At 47.7% G+C, this 21,959-nt stretch overlaps 1 protein-coding gene across 1 annotated transcript in view; it reads right to left on the bottom strand.

Annotated features, from left to right (window-relative positions):
• The window catches only part of SSH1 (slingshot protein phosphatase 1), a 101,050-nt gene extending 80,271 nt beyond the window's left edge, over positions 1–20,779 (bottom strand). Inside the window, exons 1-2 of the mRNA XM_036738382.1 lie at positions 20,560–20,779; positions 6,285–6,322 (exon numbers count right to left, since the gene is read on the bottom strand). Of these exons, the coding sequence (XP_036594277.1) occupies positions 6,285–6,322; positions 20,560–20,628 (107 nt within the window). The 5' untranslated portion in view covers positions 20,629–20,779. The remainder of the gene's footprint in view (positions 1–6,284; positions 6,323–20,559) is intronic.
• Between the last annotated feature and the right edge of the window lie 1,180 nt (positions 20,780–21,959).

Raw genomic sequence — 21,959 nt, 5'->3', positions numbered from 1 at the left:
GGATTGTACAAGCCTGTAAATAGAAAAGTACAAGAAGAGAGATTCTTGGAACCCTAGAATGCAGAATCTTGGGAACACAGATTGTTAAGTAGTTTTCCTAGCAACATCAAATCCTTAGGTGTCACCTGGTCTAATTGAGCCTTTCCTGGACCATGAATTCCATCTATAACATTCCCCCCCCAGCCCCTTCCCCCCATGGGCATCCAGGCTCCAGGGACAGGGAGAAGGGGGGAAACTCACTGGGAATCCTAACCTGGCTCCTGCTCTTTTAAGACTGGAGGGTATAAATGGGAATAATTCCCACTTAGGACTGACTACATCCTTGGAACCTGTGCTAAGACAGTGGGGAGAGTACAGAACTCACAGTTCACAAGACCTGAGTTCAGATACTGGCCCTGCTGTTACTCTTTGTGTGAACACAACGACAACGCTTTAAATAATTTTAATGATTAATACATAATTTATAATAACAATACTTTCAAGTTTGCAAAACCGCTTACATATATTGTCTCATTTGAGTATCACAGCAACCGTCATCCCCATTTAACAGATGGGGAACCTGAGTCAGACACCGGTTAAGTGACTTGCTCAGGGTCACACAGCCAGTAAATGTCAGGAGTGGGATTCAACCTCAGATCCAACTGATTTCAAGACCAGGACTTCTAACCACTTCATCAAGCTGCCTCTCAATGTACTTTGGCTCTACAGGCCTCAGTAAAATGAGGAGATTCATCTCGAAGGCCCTTCCAGTTGTGATCCATGATGTTAAGTCACCTATCCTCTCTGGGCCTTTGTGTCTTTATCTGTAAAACAGGTGGAAAGCCCAGTCTTAAATGGAGGATCCTAATTCCTTTAAAGAGGTTTTAGGGCCAAAAGTTTCCTGGCCCAGGTTTCAAAAAGAAAAGGGGTAAATATGTCCCAGTAATAGTGTTTTTTTTAGTTCGTATGACCTGGAAATGACAAGGGAGGAGCCAAGCCCAATCCTGGTATTACTTTCCTGTGGCCCGTGCCTGACTCGACTTCCCAGTGTCCTGACCACATCAGAACAACATTTCCCACCAAACCCTGACTAGTCCCCTGATGGGAAGGAAGCTGGAGCCCGGCTGCCAGCAGGACCATCTGCTTCCCAACACCTGTGGGCAGTGTGGATGCCAACCACTGAAAAAGTAGATTCAGGAGCAGCTAGCAACGCAGAGAAGGAAGGAAGGGGGAAGAAAGGGAGGAGGAGGAGGGCAAGGAGGGAGGAGGAAGAAGAAGAGAGAGAAGTATGTTTCTCTATCAGCACTCAGGGGATATCTAGGCTGAGCTGTTCCTCAAACAGCAAGTGATTAAAGAAACTGCCGAAACTAATTGGCATTCTACCAGACTGGGGGGTGTTCTCCTTAGTCTAGCATTACTTGTTCTCATACTTCACTTGTTACTCAGGAGGCAGGCCCTTCCCTGGGGAAGAGGTATCCCTAGAACTATTCCCCACTTCCCACCCCCACTTCAGCATTTATTAAGCACCTACTATATGCCAAGCACTGTGACAAGGACCAGGAAGATGAACCAAAAAGTTGACAAATTTCCTGCTGCCTTCAAGAAACTTACAGCCTAGTGGGGGAATACAATAGGAACAGAGGTTAACAAACATAGGATGTAGAAAAAAATCATACCAAGTCATTTTAAGAGAGAAAATGTGTTAACAGTGGTCAGGAATCAAGAAAGGCTTCGTGTAAGAAGTGGAAACCTGAGCTCAGCAGAAGGTTGAAGGGAGAACAGAGATCCTTCTGCCCATGGGAGACCACCTGGGCAAAGGCTCACAGGTGGGGAACGGCTGGCTTGCATAGCTGCACCCTGGATGTGTGACCATCACTAAACTTTCTCCAGGCCTCCTCAGTAAAATGAGGGACCAGACCTCCCAGTTCAAAATCAGTGATCCCAGCAGGCCAGCTGGACTGTGATAGGGGACTGTGTTCAAGGCAGTAACAAGAAATAAGATGGGCAGAGTGGACAGTAGCCAATCAACACGCATCAGTTAAGTGCTTTCTATATGCTGACCTCTGTGCTAAGAGCTGGAGGGTCAAAGAAAGGCAAAAACATGGCCCCTGCCCTCAAGAAGCTCCCATTCTATTCGGAGAGACAACATGGGAACAGCCACATACAGTATACACACACACACACACAGTGTAAATGGAAGGTGACCTCAGTGGGAAGACACTATGGGGAGAAGAGAGAATGAAGACTCCCTGAAGAAGGTGAGATCTGAGCTGAGTCAGAAGCCAGGAAGGGCAGGCTAGGTGGCGCCACAGTGCAGAGCATCAGGCCTGGAGTTGGGAAGACTCATCTTCCTAAGTTCAAATCCAGGCTCAGACACTTACTAGCTGTGTGACCCTGGGCAGGTGACTTAACCCTGTTTGCCTTAATTTCCTAATCTGTTAAACGAGTTGAAGAAGGAAAGAGCAAAGCACCTCAGTATCTTTGCCAAGAAAACCCTAAACAGAGTCATGAAGAGTTGGACATGACTGAAATGACTGGACGACAGCAACATGTGCCAGGCCCTCTCCTAATTGGGGATACAAAGAAAAGCAAAAGACAGTCCCTGCCCCAAAGGGTGGGTCAATCTATTTCCCTCCGGGGCCACTCACGGGCCCAGAGACTTTCCACTCTAAAATATCCATCCCTGGTCCCCACTCCCCAATAGCTCTGGTCTCCCCCAATAGATGGGATGCTCCCTCGAGGGCAGGGAGTGTCTTCATTTCGATTCTTCATCCTCAAAGGCTTGAGATGTTACCTGGCACAAGATAAAGGCTTAATAATGCTCATTCATTCATTCATTCATTCATTCATGAAATGACTTGCCCAATGTCATACGAGGTGTAGACGCTAGAACCCAAGTCCTAGCAAGCTTGAAATTAGAGCATCTCTCCCATGTTTCTTTCATGGTATTTTTCAACATGAAGAACCTGAGACCTGGAAAATTTAAGTGATGCGTTCAAAGTCCCAGGGAGTAAGTAATCTCACCCCCAGTATCTGGGAAGTGGGGGGGGGGAAGGGATGGGAGGGGATGGACTAGACAGCCTCTGTTTTGGGGAGGTGGGGGAGGGAGTGTTTCCTTTTTCTGAATCTGTCTCCTCTTCTGAAAAATGGGGATTTTCTAGCTCTAAACTGTAAGTTCAGAGAAAAAGCCAGTATCATTGTACCACAGGGCTCAGCTGAAAAACCACTGCTGGTTGTCATTTCTTCCTTTTTTTTCTTTAGTTTTTCAAATCAAACTTGTTAATGAGGTGGAGGCATTTAAAAGCAAAAAATAATGCTCTGAAATGGTGAGGATTTCTCTAGCGCATGGAATGGTCAAGATGACAGCTCCTAATTCTGTGATTCTGTGGTACTTCTGATGAGACGGCCAAAGATGCCTCCTGGGCAGGACAAAGAGGGACAGGGATCCCAATCGGATAAACTACTGGGGAAATTAATAGAAGACATCAAACCTAGACCCTTGATGAGTGTTAGAACACAGAATGTCAGAGCTTGGGAGGGTAGAAAGGGGGCCATAGAACATAGAATGTCAAAACTTAGAGGAGTCTTAAAACAGAGAATGTCAGAGCTGGGAGGGGCCTCAGAACACGGAATGTCAGGGTTGGGAGGGGCCTTAGAACAGGGGATGTCAGGACTGGGAGGGGCCTCAGAACAGGGAATGTCAGAGTTGGGAGGAGCCTCAGAACAGGGAATGTCAGGGTTGGGAGGGGCCTTAGAACAGGGGATGTCAGGACTGGGAGGGGCCTCAGAACAGGGAATGTCAGGGTTGGGAGGGGCCTTAGAACAGGGGACGTCAGGGCTGGGAGGGGCTTTAGAACAGGGGATGTCAGGGCTGGGAGGGGCCTCGGAGGTTACAGCCTCCATCCCCTCACTTTACAGATAAAGAAATGGGGACTTCTGACTGACTCAGTTAGAGAGTAAGATGGTCAGCTTGGCCTGAAGAATCCCCTCCCTTAAATTCCTCAGCTACAGATTTTTCTACAAAGTCCCCGTTCCCAATTCCTCTTTCTCTATAAAGATCAGAAGATTCCCAAACAGATTTCTGCTTTTCTCTGCTCCACCCTCCACCCTCATTCCCATACACTAAGTCATCAAGGAAGTTCCTCTGGCCATCTCAACTGTGGACTGTGGTCTGTTACTGCCCTCCCTTGGAAATCTCAGTGTCCCAGAGGCTCCCGTTTGCACACCATCTCAGAGCCAGCAGGGGAGCTCCAGGGTGGGCCTCATCCCTGGGTCCAGAGTCCTTGCCCTCTGAAAATACAGAGCCCGAGGAAAGGAAAACAGACTTTATCGATATCCTCGCCTCCTCTCCCTATTCAGGACAGTCAAAGATATTTTCTGTGCAAAATGGACAGCAAAGATAGTTCTTTCCCACCCCTGCACTTGTGTGTGTGCGCACACGCACGCGCGCGCGCGCACACACACACACTCTCTCCCTCTCCCTCCCGTCTCCCTCCCATCACTCTATCTCTCTCTCTCTTCTCTCTCTCCTCTCTCCCCCTCCCCGTTCCTACTCCCTCTCTCTTTCCCCTTCTTTGTCTCCCACCCTCCCCCCCTCTCCTCTCTCTATCTCTCTTCTCTCTCTCTTCTCTCTCTCTCTCTCTCTCTCTCCCCCTCCCGTCTCCCTCCCTCTCTCTCTCCCCCTTCTTTGTCTCCCTCCCTCTCTCTCTCTCTCTCTCTCTCTCTCTCTCTCTCTCTCTCCCTCTCCCCTCCTGTCTCCCTCCCTCTCTCTCTCCCCCTTTCTTTGTCTCCCTCCCTCTTTCTCTCTCCCCCCACTTTGCGCACTCTCTCTCCGCCCCCCCCCATCCTTCTCTCTTTTTTCTTTCATTCTCTCCCTCCCCCTCCCCCCCTCCCCAGGCAGGCCTGGCTTAATTCCACAAGGTCACACTGGCCTCTTCCATGCACTGCCAACCTCTGGGTTCAAATTCCATCTCCATTATTCCGTAAATGACTCTGGAAATGGCACATTTAATCACTTCTGGCTCGAAACATGTAATTCTCACAGAATGAAACCAGTTTTTCCTCTAAGAGACCACTGCTGATGGTTCAGTCTCAGGCAGTTAGAGGGGGTAGTGCGTAGACTGTTAGGCTTAGAGTCAAGAAGACCTGAATTCAAATCTGGCCTCAGACACTTTTTGGTTGTAGTCACTCAACTGTTATCTGCCTCAGTTTCCTTAACTGTAAGATGGGGATTATAACAGCCCCTACCTCGAAGGACTGCTATGAGGCCCAAATGAGATGATGTTTGTAAAAAGCGTTTTAGCACAGTGCCTGGCAAACAGTATTCCCTTCTTTTCCCAATATTATAGGATCTTAGAGCCAGAGCTAGGTGGAATTCTACTGTCGTTCGGTCATTTTCAGCTTCACACAACATTTCGTGACCCTGTTCGGGGTTTTCTTGGCAGAGATACGGGGGTATTTACCATTTCTTTCCCCAGCTCGTTTCACAGATGAGGAAACTGAGGCAAATAGGGTGAAGTGACTTGCCCAGCATCACACAGCTAGTAAGTGTCTGGGGCCACATGTGAACTCAGATCTTCTTGACTCCAGGCCTAGCACTCTATGCACCATGACACCCCCTCGCTGCCCTGGATTTTAGGGGTCAGTTAGTCCAATCCTTTCATTTTATAGTGCCTGGCACTTACTTGTTGTTGACTGATTTGATGGAAGTCACCTAGTCCAACTCTCCCATTTTACAGATGGGGAAACCGAGGCCCAGAAGTTAAGCGATTTGTCCAAGGTCCCTTGAGGTCTAATCTCATCCTCTCATTTTACAGATGAAGAAACTGAGCCCCAGAGAGAAGATAAGGGGCTTCTTTCCAGTCCCCCTCCCTTTGCACTATGCCGACTCTCCACTTTCCCTTTGGTTCCTAGGGCCCCATAACAAAGCTTGAGACCTTTAGAAAACAAACCAACACCCAAACCACAGGACAGGTCACCGCCCAAAGGAACACATACTTGTGTCCATATGCTAGCAAATATGATAATTAGAGGTTACATCTCGATTTTTTTTGTTTGCTTGTTTTGATAAAAAAAAAAAAAAAGGCGGCGAAAACTGGGCTCTCCTAAACCCAGGAAAATGCCAGGAGTCAGGAAACTTGATGGCTTCATACTTAGAGATTTTGACATGGAGAAGGGACCCTAGTGACCAAATGTGGACATCCATGGCAGGCCTGGCTCGAGCTTGGCCTTGAAATCCTGGGATTCTGGATATACTTAAGGCAGCAAGCAAGGGGCAGCAGGGATGATGCCATTTTGACACTTACCTGAGATTTAATTTTCGGTCTTCATCGCTGCCAACCTCCTGAAAACAAAGAGAGAGAGAATGGTGAGAGAGAGAAAGTGTCATGGCTGGACAGTAATCTGAGGTGTCAGGTGCCACCCTTGGCCCCCAAATTCTCACTCTGATAAGGAGGAAGATCTCAGGTGTTGGCTACAGAGAATGGTGAGGGGTAGCATGATACTGTGGATAGGGGAAAGCTGGACTCTGGGAGTCAGGCTCAAATCCCGTCTCAGACTCTTCTCTAGGCCTTGGTTTGCTCACCTGGAAAATGAAGGGACTGAACTCTGACCCCCTAAGATCTCCTATAAGAATCTGCCTGGAATTCAAGGCCTTCCCCAACCTGGCGCCCCTCCCACAGCCCTTTCTAGCCTTCTTCTTACATTTTAGAAGGATTCCTCTTGGTCCTTTTGTGTTCCACAGTAACAGGCCCTCCCCTAACATAGCACCCTATGCACCTCTCAAGGGAGTCTAAGTTGCAATGTTGGGCTGTAGAATGTTTTTATATTTTATCTTCCTACCAAGTAATTTCCTTGAGAGTAGGAACCATGTTTTGTTTAAACTCTGTAATGGCTAAATCCAGGGCTCTGCACAGCAGATGTTTAATCAATTTTTGTATTTGGAAAGAATTATGGAGGCTGAGAAGGGTCCTTGAACAGAGAACTTCAGATCTGGGAGGGGCCTGAGAACAGGGGATGTCAGGACTGGGAGAGGCCTCAGAACAAGGGATGTCAGGGCTGGGAGGGGCCTTAGAGATTATACAGACCAGAGGTTCCCAACCTATCCAAATATTTTAGACCTCCCTCTCTCCCCTCTATCCCCATGACAGTACCGGTCATCTTAGGAAGTATTAAAAGAGAAAATACAAGAAGATCTGTACTAGAGAATTCAGTAACCTTTTAAAATGAAACTGTACTTTACTCAGCATATAAGTATTTCTATTCCTTTGAAAAATGATCTGTGTGTGCACAAAACAAGATTATTCAGTCTACACTGATCGTGAGTCACTTGACGGTCTGGCAGGCACGGATATACTCAGTAATGCTGCAATAACTCTAGTATACCCATCCTCACCCCCACCCTCCCCACCCCCAGCCTCAGAGTTCAGGGCCCAGAGAGTAGGAACCAATAGCTTAGGCCAACAACTGAGGCCCAGAGTTCACACTGAGAGGTAGCAGCTGATCAGGCAGGTTTCTGGCTCCTGAGCCCAGCAGTCCCTGTCCCACTCTCCCACAATAACTGCCTCTACTTCTGAGGAGTTGTTCATTTCTCATGCTAATACTGGTCTACTGACCAGCTGAGTAGCTACCAATGAATATTGCTCAGGTGCCAGGCTTGGGGGCAGCTAAGTGGTGTCATAGTGCATAGAACACCAGACCTGCAGTCAGTAAGATCTGAGTTCAAATCCAGCTTCAGACATTTATTAGTGGTATAATCTGGGCAAGTCACTTAACCTCTATTTGCTTCAGTTCCTCATCTGTAAAATGGAGACACATTGGAGAAGTCAGTGGTAAAATACTCCACTATCTTTGCTAAGGAAACCCCATGGACAAGTCCATGAGGTCACGAAGAGTCCACAACAAGCTGGGCTTGGAGTCAGGAAGATCTGAGTTCAAATCCTGCCTTAGACTCTTATTAGCTGTGTGACCCTGGACCACTTAAACTCTTTGGGCTTCATTTTCCTCATTTTTAAAATGAAGGGCATGGAGTCAATTATTTGTAAGGTCACTTCTAGCTTTAAATCTATGACCCGATGGTCTCTCTAAAACCATACCCTTTTCCTCAAAACAACACAGCAGATTAATTCCTGGAACTTGTGAACATTTCCTATTTGGCACCATCTGTAAGCAAAAAGGGTATATTAGGTCTCTACCTGCCAAAGATACTTGGTTTCTAATTCTTCTTTTGGTCATGTTCCAATGAAACTTACAGCAGTTCATGTGAAGACCACCTGGGAGGGTTGGAGGGCTGTAGGCTCAATGATTGTCCACAATGGCAGCCAAGGATCTGACCTGACCTCCGAACGCATTAAGGGAGAGAGGCATGACATCCAGCAACAGAGAGGTGACGGTCCCACCATTCCCTGACCTGATCAGATTGATTGATGGGCTCAGTTCTGCGAGCCACAGTTTATGATCAGATCTATAGTGTCTAAAAGAGGGTAAATAGGATGCCTAAGAGCCTCATACCATGGGAAGTTCTTGGAGGACCTGGGGAGGTCAACCTGAAGAAAAGAAGCCTATGATCTTAGGGGGCCATGCCATCTATCTGAGAAATATCTTTTTGATTTTTTTTTAGTAGAACTAATATTCAAATGCAAGGCCATTTACTCTAAATCCAGTGAATTTTCCACTGTACGTGATGCTTCGTCCCATAAGCAAAATTGGGATTAGCTTTTCTGGGAAGTGGCAATCGCATCAGCAACAGAAGGAGTGATAAGAACAGGCATATCCCCATGCACTGATCGTACTCTCCTCCCTTCCCAGTGTCAAGCCCTTGGTGAACCAGTTCAATCTGACATCATCTTCTATTCTCAAATCATTTGTTGTGGTGTCCTATCACCAATCAGACCCAGTCAAAGGCCAATCCTGTATTACAGCCTCAAAACGCCACAAGGAATTGTCCTATATCTTTCTTCTCTTTCATGGTTGAACTCCTTAGGAAGGCCATCTACACTTGGTATCTGTCTCCTTTCCTCTCGCTCTCTTCAGTCTGGCTTTATTCAACTGAAACTGCTCTCTGCAAAGTTGCCAATGATCTCTCTTTTTTCAAAAACCAGATTTATTATTTATTTTTAGTATTCCTTTTTTTTTTTAATTTTGAGTTCCAAATTCTCTCCCTCCCGCTTGTTCGATTCCCACCTTTTGAGAAGGCAAGAAATAGGCTGGCAATTATATATGTAAGATGAAGCAAAATATATTTCCATGTTAGCAATGTGGCCAAAAAAAAGCAAGAAAAATAAAGAAAGTGAAAAAATAATGCTTCAATCTGTACTCAGACTCCAACAATTCTCTCTCTGGAGGTAGACAGCATTTTTCATCCTAAGTCTTTCAGAATTGTTCTGAATCATTGTATTACTGAAAATAGCTAAGTCATTGACAGGTGATTATCAATAGAATATTGTTGTTACTGTGTACAATGTTCTCCTGGTTCTGCTTACTTCACATTGTATCAGTAAATGTAAGTCTTCCCAGGTTTTTTCTGAAACCATCATGGTTTTCATTTCTTAAGGACAATATTACTCCATCACAATCATATACCACAACTTGTTCAGCCATCCCTTTATTGATGGGCATCCCCTCAATTTCCATTCTTTACCACCACAAAAAGAGATGCTATAATTATTTTTATGTATATGGGTCCTTTATTCCTTTTCTTTGATCTCTTTGGGATACAGACCTGGTTGTAGTAATGCTGGGTCAAAGGGTATATGCAGTTTGCCTTTTGGGCACAGTTCCAAATTGTTCTCCAGAACCGCTGGATCAGTTCACAAATCCACCAACAGTGCATTGGTGTCCCAGTTTTCTCACATCCCCTTCATTTGTCATTTTCCTTTTCTGTCATGTTAGCCAATCTGATAGGTAAGCTATCACCTCACAGTTCTTTTAATTTGCATTTCTCTAATCAATAGTGATTTTGAGCATTTTTTTTCAGATGACTATAAATAGTTTTGATTTCTTCTGCAAACTGCCTGTTCATATCTTTTGACCATTTATCAATGGGGAATGATGCCAATAATATCTTAATTGCCAAATCTAATAAGTCTTTTCTCAATTCTCATTCTGCTTGACCTCTCACTGTTGACCACCTTCTTTTCCATGGTAGTCTCCTCTCTCTAGGTTTTTGGGATACTGATCTGTCCTGGTTCTCCTCCAACCTATCTGACCACTCCTCCTCTGCCTCCTTTGCTAAATCCTTCTCCAGACCATGGCCTCTAGTCATAGGTATCCCACAGAGCTCTGTCCTTGGCCCTCTTCTCTTCTCCCTTTACATTATTTAACTTGGTGGTTCTTTATGCTCAAGACTCTCCGGTCAACTTATCCAGCCCTAACCCCTCTCCTGATCTCTAGTCTCACATCTCCAATTCCCTATTGGACGTCTTGAATTGGATGCTCCAAAGACATCTGAAACACAACATAGCCAAAACAAAACTCGTTATCTTTTCCCCTAAACCCTCCCTTGCCCCCACCTTCCATATTACTGTCAAGGGCACCACCATCTTCCCAGTACCTCAGGCTCCCAACCTGGACTCCTCACTATCTCTCATCCCTCAGATCCAATATGGTGCCAAGGCCTGTCAACTTCACTTGTATAGCATCTCTCATCAATTTTACCTCTACAGCATCTCTTGTCCATTTCACCTTTGCAACATCTCTGGTTTCCTTTGTGACATCTCTGGTCAATTTCACTTTGATCTCTTGTCCATTTCACCTCTCTAGCATCTCTTACATATGCCCCCTTTTCTCTTCTGGTACTGCTATCACCCTCCCGCAGGCCCTCATCATCTTATACCTGGACTACTGCAATAGCTGTTGGTGGGTCAGCCTGCCTCAAGTCTCTCTCCACTCCAATTCATCACCCATTTAGCCACCAAAGGGATTTTCCTAAAGCACAGGTCTGATCATTTCATCCCCTATTCAATAAATTCCAGTGTTTCCCTATCCAGGAGCAAACACAAAATGCTACTTAGCATTCAAAGCTCTTCAGAAGCCAGCCCCCTCCTACCTTTCCAGTCCTCTTACACCCTACTCTTTGATCCAGTGACACTGGCCTCCTGGCTGTTCCTTCCACCAGATATTCCATCTCCAGATTAGTATTTCTTTTTTTTTAATTTTAATTTTTATTTTTAATTTTTTTAATTTTTTTTTTCAGATTAGTATTTCACTGGCTGACCCCTGTGCCTGGAATTCTCTCCCTCCTCATCACCATTTGCTAGCTTCAAGCCTCAGCTAAAATCCTACCTTCTACTGGTAGCCTTTCCTGACCCCCCCTTAATCTTGATGCCTCTCCTCTATGGATTATCCACAACGTATCCTGTTGATAGTGTGTTTGTACATATCTGCTTACCTGCTGTCTTCCCCATTAGACTGTGAGCTCCTTGGAGGTAGGGACTGGTCTTTTCCCTTTCTTTGTCTCCTTAAGGTTTACAAAGCACTTTACAAATATGATCTCATTTGAACCTCACTCTCAAGGTGGGTGCCATTATAATACCCATGGAATACTCCAGCCAGAAACAGACATGGAGCCCAATTCTCTCAGTTTATAGAGATAACAAAAGCCTGAAGAACAGTCTCTTGAAAGTGCTTTAAGCCATACAGGAGTCCTAGAAGGGTGGTTCTAGAGCCTGACAGGACTTTCGAGGCCAGCTCATCCAACTTTCTCATTCTTTAGAAACTGAGGCCAGGAGCTGGGAGTGGCTTGCTCAAGCTTACCCAAGGAGAAAGCATCTACATAAGCTTCTTGAGAAGAAGGATTGTTTCATTCTTCCCCTTTGTGTCACCTGCACCTACCATGATGCCTAGTATACAGTAGGAACTCAATAAATGCTTCTTCATTCACTGATTTGATATATAAAGAGAAGCTAATATTATCAATCTCATTATCACGGCTTTAAAACGTGATGATCATCTGGTCACTCCCAGAATTGAAGGAGAAAATCAATCATCCTCTGACTTAGCTCTTCTCAGCAACGCAAGGATCTAAGACAACTCCAATAGACTCATGATGGAAAATCCTATCCACATCCAGAGAAAGAACTTTGGAGTCTGAGTGCAGATGGAAGTATTCTCTCCTTTTCTTTTGCTGTTTTGTTTTGTTTCTTCTTTCTTGCGGTTCCTCCCATCAGTTCTAAATCTTCTTTATATCATGACTAATGTGAAAATATGTTTAATATGAATGTATAAGGAGAGCCTATATCAGATCGCATGCTGTCTTGGGGAGGGGGAGAAAACTTTAAAACTTCAAATCTTATGGAAGTGAATGTTGAAAACTAAAACTAAATTAATTAATTATAAAAAATTTTAAAAAGTAAAATCACAAAAAGAAAAAGAAAATGAATCACCTTTCACAGAATCTCAGAATAAGAAGGAACCAGCCCAACTCACATGTATCTGCCCTTAAACCTTCTTTACATCTCTGACAATTGGTCATTCAGCCTCTCCTTGAGAACTTGCCCACATCTTGAGGCAGTTCATGACCCTCTGATTCAGCTCTGGTTGTGAAGAAGATTCTGTTAACATCAGGCTGAAACTGGCCTCTTTGCAACTTCTGACCACTAGGCAGTTAGGTAGCGATAGTAGACACCCCCCCCCTCCCCAAATCTGGAGTCAGGAAGACCTGAGTTCGAATTTTGCCTCAGCCACTTGCTGGTTGTGGGCCTCTGGGTATGCTAAGGGGCTCCTTTTGTAACCCTGAGCAAGTCCCTGCCCCCTCCTGGCCTTGAAGATCCTGCTAAGCTCTAGAACCAGGATCCTAGGACCCTGCTACCTCTTACAAAGCACCTTCATAAGACTCTATTCCTTGGGCTTTTGTTCTCGCCTCTGGTAACTGAAGGAATTGGGCTGCACGTCTTTCTGGCCACAGCACTGCATGAGCAAAGGATAAAGAGCTACAAGGAGCACCTGACATTATCCCAGATCACTGCATACCTAAATAAGTTAAGTCAATCAACAAACATTTATTGAGCAACTACCGTGTGCCAGGCACTGGGCTTGGTCACTGTCTGTATTGGTAATTAAGGTAGGACTTTTTTTTTTTTTTTACTTTTTTCTCTTTTGGAGCACTTAGGTAATCAAGTGCCTTTGATGAGTCTGGCCTTTGTTTTTTTGATTAAATAGGGAGTCTTTGATGACCTGCTTATCTCAAGGGAAAGTCTAGTTTATGTGGGTTTGAGTCACATTTTTGTGATGCCCTTTGACCCTAAACAGGGTATGTAAACTGAGAAGTTAGTGCTTTGTTTGGGGCTTTCACTCACCAGAAGAGTGCTGGTATGGCGACTCTGAGGAGCCTATGGAGCACCTCCCCCCACCCCAGCTTTGATGAAACCCAGATGTTGATGCTTCCCTGGTAACTATGTATCCCTACGGATAGACTGGTTTGTGTTGTTTGCTCTGTTGATATTGTCTCTGTTTATAATTTCTATTTGCATTTGCTCTGAAGTTCAGGGTGTTGACTCTTCCCCTGAACTAAGCGAATGATATATTTATGTTTGATTAAAGTGAGATTGTAAACCCCTTAAAGTTGCTTTCCTTGGAAAAGCAGATCAAAGAACCTGTGCTGGCAGCCCTTCTGTGAGCTGGTATGGTTGGTCTTTCACACCCACAGCAGCTGCTAGCAACATTGGTGTTACACTATCCTACAGGCATTCAGGTGCAGAGCCAGGACTAGGGCTCTAGATTCCAAATCGAGGCATTCCTCCATAACGGGTTCTAAGGCCCTTTCCAATGCTCAAATGTTTATGACTTTTGATCCCCATGAAAAGATACAGGGAAGCTATGATCAACCCCATTTTACAGATAAGTATACTGAGGCAAAGAAGGAAAGTCATTTGGACAGAGTCACATAGCTTATGAGTGGTGAAGCCAGGACTTGTGGAGTCCAAGTTTAGGGTTTCTTCTCCTATTCTAAATATGAGCTGAAAAGACAACCACCCAGAGTTGGGGGGCTAGGGATGTGATAGATGTATATACTGTCAGACTGAGTTGATCCATTGGCTAGTTTGGCTGAACTGCTTTCTTTCTCTCCTTCCCCCATCCCTCTCTGTTTACCTCTGTCTCCCCTTCCCTCTCCTTTTCTCCCCTACCTTTCTTTCTCTCTCTCCTCCCTCCTCTTCTCTCTCTTTTCCCTTTGTATTCTTTGTCATAAATAGATGGTTCTCTGAAGTGGGTAGGGAAGGAGATATATTTAGAAAGGTGATGTAAAAATGAGACAAAATTTTTTTTAAAGAGAAAAGGTCCCCTCCTTCCCCACCATGGTCTCTAAGATAAACACAATCTGAGGGTTGCCTGAAAGGAGAAAGTGTGTCTAAAAACACTCTGCTAACCTTAAAAACACAAGGAAATGTTGGTTATCATTACTATCTGAAAAGAATGACAATTCAGCAAAGCAAACATTTATTAAGTGACCATTATGTGCCAGGCATTGTGCCAAGGGCTGGGGATCCAGAGAATGGCAAAACCCAGCCCCTGCCCTCACAGTCTCCAGGGGGAGACAATGCATAAACAACTCTGGACAAATAAACTACAGAGGAGAGAAATTAAGTGTAAAGTCAGAAGGAAGCACAGCTCCCGTTACCTGGGGCATTTAGATTTACAAAACCACCCAGTCCGAGAGGCAGACCAAAGATGATCACATTCTGACTTTTTTGTTTGTTTGTTTGTTTTAGGCAGGGCAATTGCGGTTAAGTGACTTGCCCAAGGTCACACTGTTAGTACGGGTGTCAAGTGTCTGAGGCTGGATTTGAACTGAGGTCCTCCTGACTCCAGGGCTGGTGCTCTACTCACTGCGCCACCTAGCTACCCCTCACATTCTGATTTTGCAGATGAAGAAACTGAGGCATTAGATAACAAGGGTGACTTGCCTGTGGCCACACACCTAGTAAATGGTAGGGCTGAGCCTTGAATTCCAGTCATACAAATATAGGTTCATGGATCTAGAGCTATAAGGACCCCAGAGGGCTCACAAGATCAACCCTCCCATTTTACAGATGAGGAAACTAAGGCAGAGAGTGGGGAAGAGACTTGCCCAAGTAAGACGTTCAAATCTTGGTAAGAACAAATTCGAATTCAGGTCCTTTGACTCCAAAACCAAGGCTTTTTCCATCAAAAAAAAAAAGACTTAAAATTGCCTTAAAAATTACTAAGATGTGAACTCTGAAACACTTCAGGTGGTTTATTTATGTGAAACTAGAACAAACAATATTTAACATGCCTTAAAGGATTTCGGAAAGGTCAGGAGTTATTGCTTCTTATGCCCTTGAGTTATTTTTCTCCATTTTTTTCCACCGTACACAGAAAACCGGAAAGAAAAAAAATCTCCCACAGCTCAGGCCTCTGGGGCTTGGCATATTCTCTCTGTCACACAGAGGTGCTCATTGAGAGGGGAAAGAGAAACCTGGAAAGCATCGATGGCTGGGAGAGATGGGAGGCTGAAGCTGGCCACGGGCACCACTGTGAGAGCAGGAATAGGACACCAAGCCAGGGAGAGGCCAAGCTGCCCAGGGAGTCAGCTGGGGATTTCATTCCAAGGGAGAATGTTGGAAGGCCCAGCCATGATGGGAGTCACCCAAGCTTGGCACCTACTGCCCAGCCTGCCACACCCAGAGAAATGGGAAAGCCTTGTCGGACAAGGAGAGCTGGACTTGGTGCACAGGAACTCCGCCATTCACTGACCTGAGGGACACTGGGAAAGTCCTCTCCCCTGTATGGGCCTCTGTGAAATGATAGGGTTAGATGAGGCCGCCTCTAAACGCTCTTCGGGTTAAAAAATGACGATTCTCTGATTAGCACAGCGCTTAGCACACAGTAGGTGCTTAATAAATGTTTATTGGTCTCGTTTTGAACCTCAGCTTATTCTTCTGTGAGATGGAGGCAATGTATGGTATGAGGGGAAAGACCATTCGATTTGAAGTCAGAGGAACTGGGTTCTAATCCTGTATCCGTTATGTCCAATCTGTGCAACCTTGAGCAAGTTATACTCGTCTCTGGGGGCCTCAGCTTTGTCCTCTATAAAATGGGGGGTTGGCCTAGGTCATTTCTAAGGTCCCTTCAAGCTTTGACATGGAGTAAATTTCAAATTTTCCCCTACAGTTATATGATTTCCATTAACACCCTTAGACGTCTGCTGCGACAATAAGCATCGGTGTCTATTTGTAGAAATTCTTATTTTTAAGAACTTAGCTCAGTTCAAACTTGCCCCCCCCCTTTATTTTTGTCCAGACCTCTGCTTTGCCTTTTTCTGTATCCCTGGTACTCAGCACAGTGCCTGGCACATAGTAGGTACTTTAAAAATGCCTTTGCCTGACAATGTAGTAAAGCCCTAGTGAGAAAGCACCCTCAACCAACAGCAGACTAGCTTCTAATTTGGAACCCTGGGAACATCACAAAGTTAGTTATGTGTCAGAGGAAGGACTTGAACCCAGCGATCCAGCCCTAGGCCGAGGACAGCAGCCATGTCTGGTCTCCCTCCCCCATGCCCCATGCGGGGTGATATCACTCACTCGCTCACACAGGATAAAAGGGGCTACAGGAGACAGAGAAGGAGGGAAGGTGAGAAAGAGAGAAAAAGAGAGGAGGAAGGAGAGAGGAGAGAGAGGGGGAAAGACAGAAGAGAGAAGAGAGAGAGAAGGAGGGAGAGAGATGCTGCCAAGAAGGGGGATGGCTCAGAGCTGCTGTGTCTAAGGCCTGAGTCTTCTCTGTCTCACCCCACAAAGCAGCTGTACTTTAGGGCTGCATGAAGTCAGTTTTGTGTGGAGATGGTGAGGTATGTCAGTAGTTAGGGGCCCTTTGAAGTCCTTGGGGGAGAAGCACTGCAATCATGGCAGGCCCTTGTTTAGGGGATAAGGGGGAGTTACATGATGGGATCATATGTTGCCAGAGCAGGGAAGGCCCCAAGGAGAGGGAATATAGAATATCAGAGCTTGGGAGGGGCCTCAGAACAGGGAATGTCAGAGTTGGGAGAGGCGTTAGAACAGGGGACGTCAGAGCTGGAAGAGGCCTTAGAACAGGGAATGTCAGAGCTGGGAGGGACCTTAGAACAAGGGATGTCAGGGCTGAGAGGGGTCTTAGAACAGGGAATATCATGGTTGGGAGGGCCTTAGAAGAGGGAATGTCAGAGCCTTGATGATCATCTAGTCCAACCTTCTCTTTCCTTAGAAGAAGACAGAGTCCCCATGGCCTCCCCCAGGGTCCCACAGCTGCTGAGTTCAGGGCAGGGGAAGCCTAAAGCCCAGGTCTCTGGCTCCTGAGGCCTGCTCTCCTTCCCCTAGCATGCTCAGAACAACATCCTCTTGACCAAAGAAAGGATCAAGTTATCTCTTTTCCTTTGCTCAAACAGTGCCTGTGCCTTCATCCATTCTACAACACTAAGGGAGCATGGGTGACTTAATGGCTTTTTCGGGAAGGGGTGTCGAGAAAAGACTGAATAAAGCCCCACCCCATCCCTTCCAGGAGATGACAGTCTACTGGAGAAGACAAGACATCCTCAATGACCAGCACAGTCCAGAAGAGATTCTGATAAACTGCCCAGAACTGGGAATGTTCACCTCCAATTAATAATATTCATCCTTTGCTCCAGCCTGGGGTGCCTCATCCTTTCCCTCAGATTCCAGGGCACCCAATCTTCTCTCTCGGAGTCCGGGGTGCTCCATCCTCTCTCTCAGAGCCCGGGGTGCCCCATCCTCTCTTTCAGAGCCCGGAGTGCCCCATCCTTTCTCTTGGAGCCCAGGGTGCCCCGTCCTTTCTCTCAGATTCCAGGGCACCCAATCCTCTCTCTCGGAGCCCAGGGTGCTCCATCCTTTCTCTCAGATTCCAGGGCATCCAATCCTCTTCTCTTGGAGCCCGGGGTGCCCCATCCTTTCTCTCAGATTCCAGGGCACCCAATCCTCTCTCTTGGAGCCCAGGGTGGCCCATCCTTCCTGAGGCCTGTTGTTTCATCAGAATTCCGATCGAAGTGGCAGAAGAGAAATCTAATTGTCCCTTCTTCATGGGGCCCACTGAGTTGTTGGAACTTAATAAACATAATCTGCCAACAGTAATTTTAAGAATGTTAACCCAAGATAGGCCTAGGAGCTGGCCAGCAGTGGATGGAAGCAGGGTAGGTATGGGCCTGAGAATTTTAACAGGTTTCAGAAAAGCCCTTTCTTAGAGGGAGGGGGGAGAGGGGCCAACATGTCACCTCAGGCTATCTCACCAACACAGCCTCAGGTGGGGCTGCTAAAGCTGCTCCCTCTTCCAAGGCCCACAGGTCTAGAGTTAAGACAGATGAGGACACTGAGGTCCTAACAGCTTAAGTGACTTGCCCAGGGTCATGTAGGTAGTTCAGTGGTAAAGTTGGGATTTGAACTCAGGTGTTCCTGCTTCGGAGGCCAGGGTTCTACTCTCCCTATCGCTTCCCTTTTGCCGGGGACAGCTGAGTTGAGCCCTAGATCCTTCTGACAGAGCATAACAATAATTAACTACAATTAGTTGACATTTACACAATCCTTCAAAGGCTTTACATGTATTCTCTCACTTGCCGGCAGCATGTTATAGTGGATTAAACGCTGGCTGGAGAACTGGGAAGAGTTGGGTTCAGAGGTCACCTCTCACCCATACTGACTGTGTGACCTCAAGGCAAGCCCTAAGATGCAGAGAGGGTAATCTGTATAGGTAGAGGGCCTTTCCTCATCTAGGAGTTCCTTAGGAAGCCCCAGGTCCAGTCTCACTTATATCTCACAGCAACCCTACGCAAAAAGTGTTATTAACCCTAATTTAGAGATGAAGAAATGAACCTCAGAGAAGTTTATCTGAGTCTGGAGGCCAGGAGATGGAGGCAGGCCTTCCAGATGAACAGTCTCTGAGTCCTCAGGCAACATGCCTCACCCCACTGCTCTCCCCAAAGCAAGGAGCCCTCCAAGAGTTACCAAGCAATTTCCTAACCTGGTCAGGTCTGCTTTTAAGCCCCACCTGCTTCCTCGAGACGGAATGTTCCTTGTACCCTTCTCTAGACCTATGAATGTCTTCAGGGGAAGCATTCTGGCTTGAGGGCAGCCTGGACAGAGGTTCCCAGGGCCAGGTGGACAGTGGTGGAGACTTGGGGGAGACCATGGGAGGCCCAGGGCTCTTCACTGGTCCACTACAACCAAGTGTCCCCTCACTCGGCTCCAGCCAGCCCCAGGATGAGGAGCCTCTGACCTGTGGTCCTGCTCTCCCTCATCAAACCCCGCTCCCAACCTCCCAGGAAAGAAGGGGCAGAGAAAGACAGCCAGGATCAGAGCCTGACTGATCTCTCTCTCTCCCCCTCCCTCTCTCTCTCTCATAAACATAAACACACACACACACACACACACACACACACACACACAGAGGCACAGAGACCCAGGGACTCTCACATATATATGGAGCTGCAGAAATAGATTAAAAAATCAATTACCCAGAATGACCCAGTCACACAGACACAACCAGAGAGCTCAAGACACAGAAAGCAGGAGAGAGACAAACGGTGATCCAGAAACACACACATGGAGACCTAGAGAGAGACACAGAGACCTGGAGGGAGACCCAGAGTAATCCAGAAAAACCCAGAGGCACCACACAGAGACTCGGAAAGAAATCCAGAGTGACCCAGAGACATACAGAGAAAGATTGAGAGACATACTGAGATACCTGTGAAAACTAGGCACAAAGAGATAGCCAGAAATACGGAGATTTAAGAGACCAGATTGACACGACCAGCACAAAGGGAGATCCGGCAGGGAACTGAAGGACCCAGGCACACACTGAAACTGAGACGAACAGAAATGATCCAGAAAGACCCAGAGTTAGAGACACCCAGAGGCACTCACAACACCCAAGAGACTCAGAAAGAGACCCAGAGAGAAAGACCCAGAGGGAACCAAACACAGAGACACAAAAAGAGACCCAAAGAGACTAAGAGAGGGATCCAGGAGGAACCCAAGTCATACAGACACAGAGAAAGACTCATCAAGGAACCCAGAAGGACTCAGGTACAGAGAGAAACTCAAAAAGAGATCCAGAGAAACTGAGAGAGATGGAAGCCATCCAGTCACCGAGGGAGACTCAGAAAGAGACCCAGAGAAGCCAAGAGATGCAGTCATACGGACACAGAGAGACACAGTAAGGAGCCCAGAGAGACCCGGGCACATGCTTAGAAAGCGAGCCAGAAAGAGACACATAGAAACTAAGAGACAGAGACTCAGCAAGGACCCCAGAAGCACCCAGGCACGCAGAGACCCAGGAAGAGACTCACAGAGAGATACATAGAAACCAAGGGAGAGACGCAGTGATACACACGCACTGAGCGACTCAGCCAGAGACTCGGAGGGATCCAGAGGGACCCGGAGGGATCCAGAGGGACCCGGAGGGATCCAGAGGGACCCAGAGGGAACTAGACGGTCCCAGGCAGCCCCATCCTGAGGAAGGGGCCTTGAGAGACAAGGAGACGCCGCCGGGCCGGGGAGCCGGCCGGCCTGCCCGCAGCAGGAGCCTGGCTGTCCCGGGCGGGACGCGCGGGCCTCGGCGCCCTGGGCTCGGCCCCTCACTCACCTCGCTAGTGCTGGCGGACGAGGAGGCGGCGCTGGGCGTGGGCGAGCGCTGCAGGGTCACCAAGGCCATGGCCACGGGCGCACGCGGCTGGGGGCCGCCGGGCTAGAGCCGCCGCCGCTGCAGCTGCCTGCGCCGCTGCTGCCGATCCTGCTGCTGCTGCTGCTGCTGCTGCCACCGGCGCCGCCGCTGCAGCTCCGGGGCCTCCATCGCGCCGCGGGGAGCGGGGGCTGCAGGCGCTGGCTCGTCCTTTCCTCCTGCTCCTCCTCTCTCCTCCTTCCTCCGGCTGCCGCCGCCGCTCTCGCTCTTCCTCTTCCTCCGGCCCGGGGGCGGGCAGGCGGCCTAGCACCGCGAGTGCCCAGGGCCGGCGGGAGGGCCCCGGGAAGGGGGCGGTGCGACCGGCCGCAGAGCGGCCCCGCGGGCGCAGCTGCAGCTGCTCTTGCTCCGCAGCCAGGCCCGGGCCGGGGCTCTGCCTGCCTGGCCGCCTCCTCACCTAAATCTGCGCATCCTCGCGTCGAGGCCCCCAGCTGGGCGAGCTCTCCGTGACCCAGACGCGCACCCAAACAGACAGACCGACAGACAGACACCAACTCCCCCGCCCACGCCCCACGCCCTTCCTCCTCCCTCCTGGTTCCCTCCCTCCCTCCATGTAGGAGAGCTCCCGGGTGCTGCCTAGAGAGGACCGGTGGGCCAACCGCTTGGGAGGATGAGCTTATCTTAAAGGAGATGCCCACGTTTCTTTGGCACATCGCCTAGCACATAGTAGGCGCTTAATAAATGCTTATTGACTGACCCCCCCCCCCACCAAACATGTAATAAGCTCCTACTGTGTGCTGAGGACAGAAGATACAACAAAGACAAAAATATGGTCTCTGCTTTCAAGGAGCTCACTGTGTCATAGGAAAGTCCTCCGCTGGGGGGGCGGGGCGGGGCTGACGTTACCCCAAGCTACAAGAAGGTCCGTAAAGTTAGCGGAAATGATCATTTTAGCCTTGGGGGCTGTCATGTGACGTCAGCCCATCAATTTTCTTCTCTAGGTCCGGGCAATCAATCAATAAGTATTTATTAAGCACCTTCTATGTGCCCGGCCCTGCAATGGGTGCTGAGAGTATAGTGTGGGGGTGGGGGGAATAACTGGAACAGAAGATCTCTGAGGTCCTTTTTGACTTTCATTGTTCTCAGGTCACTTTGGGCAAGTCACTTAGACCTCTCTGGGCCTGTACGCATAAATAAGGGATTTGAGCTTCACTGGGCAGCTAGGTGGCTCAGTGGATAGAGCCCCCCCCCCCCCATACACCCTCCTCCCCCAGGCTGCAGCCAAGAAGATTCCTCTTCCTGAGTTCAAATCCAACCTCAGACACTTCCTACCTGTGTGACCCTGGACAAGTCACTTCACCCTGCTT

Source organism: Trichosurus vulpecula, chromosome 1, assembly GCF_011100635.1.
Source record: "Trichosurus vulpecula isolate mTriVul1 chromosome 1, mTriVul1.pri, whole genome shotgun sequence".
NCBI lineage: Eukaryota > Metazoa > Chordata > Mammalia > Diprotodontia > Phalangeridae > Trichosurus > Trichosurus vulpecula.
The sequence above is the reverse complement of the archived record's forward strand: the minus strand, read 5'-3'. Positions and strand labels throughout refer to the sequence as shown.